The 6000-nt window shown below is 47.6% G+C and overlaps 1 protein-coding gene across 1 annotated transcript in view; it reads left to right on the plus strand.

Annotated features, from left to right (window-relative positions):
- The window catches only part of TUNAR (TCL1 upstream neural differentiation-associated RNA), a 41095-nt gene extending 35526 nt beyond the window's left edge, over positions 1–5569 (plus strand). The window contains exon 3 of the mRNA XM_056108278.1: positions 5104–5569. Coding sequence (XP_055964253.1) covers positions 5104–5289 — 186 coding nt within the window. The 3' untranslated portion in view covers positions 5290–5569. The remainder of the gene's footprint in view (positions 1–5103) is intronic.
- The last annotated feature ends 431 nt before the right edge of the window (positions 5570–6000 follow it).

Below are 6000 nucleotides of genomic sequence, written 5' to 3' on the forward strand. Positions count from 1 at the left end.
ACACAGATCTATTTGTGTGTGTGTGTGTGTGTGTGTGTGTGTGTGTAAAGATTTTTAATAGTCTTATAGTTTTGCATGTTTTGCTCAGATTTATTTCTAGACACTTGACATTTCAGATACTGGTGTGTGTGTGTGTGTGTGTGTGTGTGTGTGTGTGTTGCTGAGATTGAACTCAGATCTTGTGCATGAAAGACCTGTACTTTGCCACTGAGTCATTGTCTCAGCCTCTGGACATTTCATCTTTTAAGATTAGCATCTTGGGGGCTGGAATGATAGAACAGTGGGTAGGATGTTTTCCTTATATGCCACTTACCCAGGTTCGATTTCCAGCATCTCAAATAGTCCTCTGAGCACTGCCAGGAGTAATTCTTGAGTGCAGAGGCAGGAGTAACCCCTGAGCATTTCTGGGTGTTATTCCACCCACCTCCCGCCACCAAAAATGCAAAGTTTAGCATCTGAATGGTAGATAGAATCTACCAACCACAAAATCCACCAATCTCATGTTGACATCTTAGTTGTTTAATATATTCACAGAGTTGTGCAGCCATCAGCAACGTGTAAGTTTAGAACCTTTGTTTTACCTCCAAAGAATCCCTTAGCCTCAACCCAGCAGGAAGGAGTGGGAGAGGGAGTGGGTGAATGAACAAATGCTTCTAGAACTTGTGTCACCATGTACAGCCCTGACATGGCCTTTGCTTTATTTTGGTTTGTTTTGCCGTCTTTGGTACTTGTCTGGTGTCCAAGCAATTCTCCCCGCCTCTTTTGTTCTCCAGGACTGGTCATTCTCTATAGTCTGGCTGGAAACCTTGCCGCCTCCTCCCCCGACCAAGAAACTGTGACATCCCCCCCTCCCCCGGCCCCCTGCAAAGAAACTGTTTCAACAGTTCATCTCCCTTGAAACCCTTTGTATCACTTACCACCTTCTGGAATCCAGAATGACTCCCAGCCTTCAGAGTTTCCACAGGGAAAGTCAGGCAGATGACTCAGACTCCTTAGAAACCAACTTTGGGGGTGCAACTCTTCCGGACCCGTTGGTTTGCTGCAGCACCCTCAGGAAGTAAACACCACGACCTGCTTATTCTCCTCCCGAGTCAGAGTTAGCTCAGGTTAACTCGGGGAAGAGGCTAAATTAAGCCTGGAAACCAGGCAGCCTCTGCGACAGCGCCTTTGTTTTGCTCGAGTGACTGGGATGATGGGTCTTGGGGTTTAAGGCAGCACCAATTTAGTCTCTTTACACTGACCTTGGCCTGTCTATTCCTGGCCCTGCAGAGACAGGAAGTTAGCGGCTCCCTCCCCGGTACCCTGCACCTTGCATTCAGTCAGCATCCGAGCTCTGATTGGTGGTGGAGAAGCCCTTGCTCACTTCTCTGGGTCTAGGAGAAGTGAAAACAAGAAATGTCAGATCCTTTGAAGAGAGAGTTGGGGTGTGGAGAGCAGACCATCGGGGCAGAGAAAGGAATGGCTTTCTCAAGTGTTTGTGCATTCTCGGGGGATTGTACCATCGATGGATCCCGGAGTCACCAGAATAAAGGGGGCTGATTGATCGAGTCCTGCCAGACAAGTGAGCAAAGGCAGCTGCTTTGACCAGCACCAAGAGTACCTGCTGGGAAAACACGCAGGCTTGCCCCCTGCCCTTGCTGTCTCTCTCCTGGGTGCCTGCAACTGACAGGAAATAGCATGCGTGTTCATTTTACATCAAAAGAAAAAAATTGTAAACCAGTGTCCATCTCTGGCAGATAAATGCACACTGCGATCTTTAAGGGGGAATGAAATCAGTCATTAAATTTGAAATGAATGAAATCATGAGATTTGAAATGCACTTGGCAAAAGGTGGACAGACAGATGCACAGACTGGGGTCTGTCGAATGAGTGTTGTAACTCGCTGATGTGGGATTTAGATGATGTGCCTCTGCATCTCTCTGCAAAACGTTTCCGTTCGTGTGAAATGTGACAGGAAATGCCTATACAGCTCTGCCCGCAGACCTGGACAGGAATGTTCCTGCCAGAATAACGGCCTTAACTAAGGAAAAATCCAGACGCTTCTCAGCAGTAAGATAGTGACACAAAGATTAGACAGTGGATCCTTCTCACAAAATGAGTGTACCCCAACCACACAAAGAGAGTCACCAATGCAATGTCGGTGGGGGAGGGGGGGTGGGAAGCAGAAAGAGAACATTCCGCGTCTAATATCTCTGTATGATTCCATTTGGATAAAATTCACCAAATGGCAAAACTAGTGTCTGCTGTTAGAAGTCAGGATGGTGGCTAAGGAGGAAGTGGTCACTGCTGGAACGGGGTGCCCAGGGGCCCTGGGAGACCATGGATTTTGGTATGTGTTAAATACCAGACCCTTAAAGTTTGAGTGCACATCCGTGTATCTGGTTCTACGTACTCATGTATTTAAATGTCTGAAAATCACGGATGTATAGGGTAAATACATAAATATATAGATGCATAAATACATAGAATTAAAATACATAACTATATAAAATCAGATTTTTTTTTTGCTTTTTGGGTCACACCCAGTGATACACAGGGGCTACTCCTGGCTTTGCACTCAGGAATTACTCCTGGCGGTGCTCCGGGGACCATATGGGATGCTGGGAATCGAACCCGGGTTGGCCGCGTGCAAGGCAAATGCCCTACCCCCTGTGCTATTGCTCCAGCCCTGTTTTGGGTTTTTTTTTGTTTTTTTTTAATAAATATAGTATTTAAAACTGTACTCGATGGATAGGAAAGAAAACCAAATAGCAAATAGATCCCACTGGAAGCTTGGACTTGCTCTGCATGGGGGCCGGGGGAGAGGGAGTTGGACAGGAAGCTGTTTTGGCAGGGTCACACTGGGAAGGTGGTGAAGCCTTTTGGTCACTGGGACACCCACACTGCTTCAAGGGTTCCTGGCTTCCCTCACGCACCTATCCCTCCTCAGACTGGCACTTTTCCTGGACTGAATCCTGCCGCAGAGTAAGAGGTGGCCTCTTCAACGGTTCCGGTACCGGGAGGGAGGGTGGTGTGCAGACACTCTACTTTGCAGCCACACTCTGCACATACCTGTTTGCTCACCCCCCATCTAGACCCTGAGAGAGACTCACATTCACCAGAGAAGTGGAGCCAATTAATATAATCATAGATACAATCATGCACACATAGAGACACATGTGTAACCATGTACACATACACAGCTACAGACATAGACATAGATGTATAGGTAAGCAAATATGCAGACACAGACATATAATGAGATAGAACCACAGACATTTAAATACATGAGTATGTAGAGCCAGACACATAAATGCGTACATAAATATAGAAAATCACAGATATATCACAGATATGTATTGTAGCTACTCTTCATAAGTGTAGATACATAAGTGTATAGAATCAGATACATATATACTTATATAGATACACAAGCATATGTAACCATAGATACATAAGTATATAGATACATACGTATAGAATCTCAGAAACATAGTAAATACATATGTAGAGGCACAAATAAACATAGATACATAATATATAGAATCACAGATACTTAGATACATAATGTATAGAATCAGGTACATAGATACATCAATATGTAAATATATGTAATCAAAGATGTCATTAATTTATATATGTGTAGGTAGATACATAAATTTATAGTTGTGAAGCCAGGTAGATGTATAGACAGGTATATAGTAAATAGAGATTCATCAAAAAGAATCAATTATGGAGGCTGGAAAGTTCCAAGACGTGCAGGATGACTTGGCACCCCCACCACGCACCCCCACATCATCACTGGCGTGGCATTTGTTACTAGGCTTGGGACCCGTTACTGGTGGGAAAGGCTGATTGGCCTCAGAGACTCTGAAACACCATTGGCTGTTTCCAGGAGCAGGTCAGATGAGAATCCAGGCACGACCCACCCAACTTAAGAACCAAATGGACAAGGGCCATAGTTTCCAAGGTCCTCGGCTCTTCTCCCAGAGAGCCTTTAATTCTGGCTTCATCCAGATGAGCCTCACACACAGACAAGACACATGTCCTACAGCTAAGCCAAGTCCTCAGGCCCCTTTGCTATATAAAAGTCATTTAAAAAATTATGTCTTTGGTGGTCATATATTGCTTGGTGTGGCCTGGTTTGGGTTTTCATGAGGGGGATCACTCTTTCTGGCCCCACATGCTTTTTCACTCTTGGTTAAGTATCCGCGTTGCCTTGTGTAGACCCATTCATTAAACTGTTTCGTGATGTCCACTTCAGCCCTAGCTCGTCTACTGCCCTGCCCTTGAGGCGTACTCTGGCCACGCCCCCAATCCCCTGCTATCACCTGTGAATCTGGTAGGGGCATTAGAGGAACATTCCTGCCCCTATCTCCAGGTTTTCAGGTGCAGGACCTAGGTGACGCCTGCTTGCATGTCAGGTAAGACTCAGCACTAGGAGACATTCCAGTCACGCCTCCTGTGAATATGCCCGCTCATGGCTGTGACACTGTCTTGTGCTTTGAGCTCTACTGCCAGCTCTTAGTAAACTATTTTCTATTAAACTGCATCTGCTCCTTATCACAGCCAGTGCTCAGTGGAGACGCAGTGATTCCATCCCCCACAGGTGCAGCAATCCCATCCCCCACACTTCGTGCATGCACAGGAAGACACGTTTCCTGGGGGGAGCCAGTGCAGGAGCGAGTGTGAAGCCCCCTCATGGGAGGGAGGAGAAACTGAACAGTGCAGATTCTTCTTCTGTTTCAGGAGATGGGGAGTCCCACTCCCTACAGTTGGTGGGGCCCCTAGGTTGGACTCGGGGGCCCCCACCTTTATACCAATGGCAGCCTTGAGATTCATCAACTCTGCCATTTCTCCACCGCTGAGGGCTGAGTCTCTAGATGGGCTCATGGTGAGTTATCATCCCACTGTGATCTGGTCCTCAGGCTGACAGCACCCCAAGACAGACAGACAGACACACACACACGCACATACACACATGCAGAAACACACACATGTGCACGCCGCACACACACACAGACACACACACACACACACACACACACACCCTCTCCTACCTGCCTGGCTTCGATGGTGACCTTCTAAACGATAATCCTTTGTGCTGCCTCTTTCCCATTACAGGTTAGCCTGGGGAGGAAGATAAAGACATTTGCCACCAAGATGGTGCTCACGAGTGGCAATGATGAAGATAGAGGGGGCCAGGAGAAAGAGAGCAAAGAGGAGAGTGTCTTGGCGATGCTGGGCATTATCGGGACCATCCTGAACCTCGTCGTGATCATCTTTGTGTACATATACACCACTCTATGAATGGCCCCCAGGCAATGGGAGGCCACTGTGTGGGTCGACCAGAAGCCCAACCCCGAGCCGGCGGGCTCACGTGGCCGCACACACAGGAACAGCTGCACCTTCGAACTTTGTCAAAGGGCCCAGAAATAAGTCTCTCCTGCCGCCAGGAGCGAACCCTAAAGCACAATGAATCCCACGAAACTCATTCACCCCTCGAGGAACTCTGCATCCTTGGCCCGGGGCCCGGAAGAGCCCAGGGAAGCCCCGCCTCTGAAAACGTATGGAGCGCACGGGTGCAGGAATCCATCGGCCCGGCCTGCTGACCCCTCCGGCGCTGGTCCGTGTATCCCCCAGGATGCCGCGCTGCTCATCTTCACCCCCCGATCAGTAGGAGAAACCACCCACGCAGTCCTTGGGTCGACATCCCATCCATCACAAGTGTCTATTTGATACCCGGAGATAACTTATTTTTCTTTTTTCATTGGCTTGATGTGTGTTCTCTGTTCGTATTAAGGTTTATAAAGATATATTTTTAATAAATGTGCTCTATTTTTTAGCATGAACCAAATATTGGGAGAGGCGCTCCTGGATTCATAGAGCTTTCCTTGCTTCCATCTGCTTTCCCCTGGACCACAGACATTCTGTTGTGTCGCCATCACAGACTTACCTCTCTTCACATGCGTCATCCTTCTGTACCTCCCTGCCTCCCCCCCCCCCCATCTCTTTGTCTCT

This window comes from Sorex fumeus, unplaced genomic scaffold (assembly GCF_029834395.1).
Source record: "Sorex fumeus unplaced genomic scaffold, SorFum_2.1 ptg000201l, whole genome shotgun sequence".
Classification (NCBI taxonomy): domain Eukaryota; kingdom Metazoa; phylum Chordata; class Mammalia; order Eulipotyphla; family Soricidae; genus Sorex; species Sorex fumeus.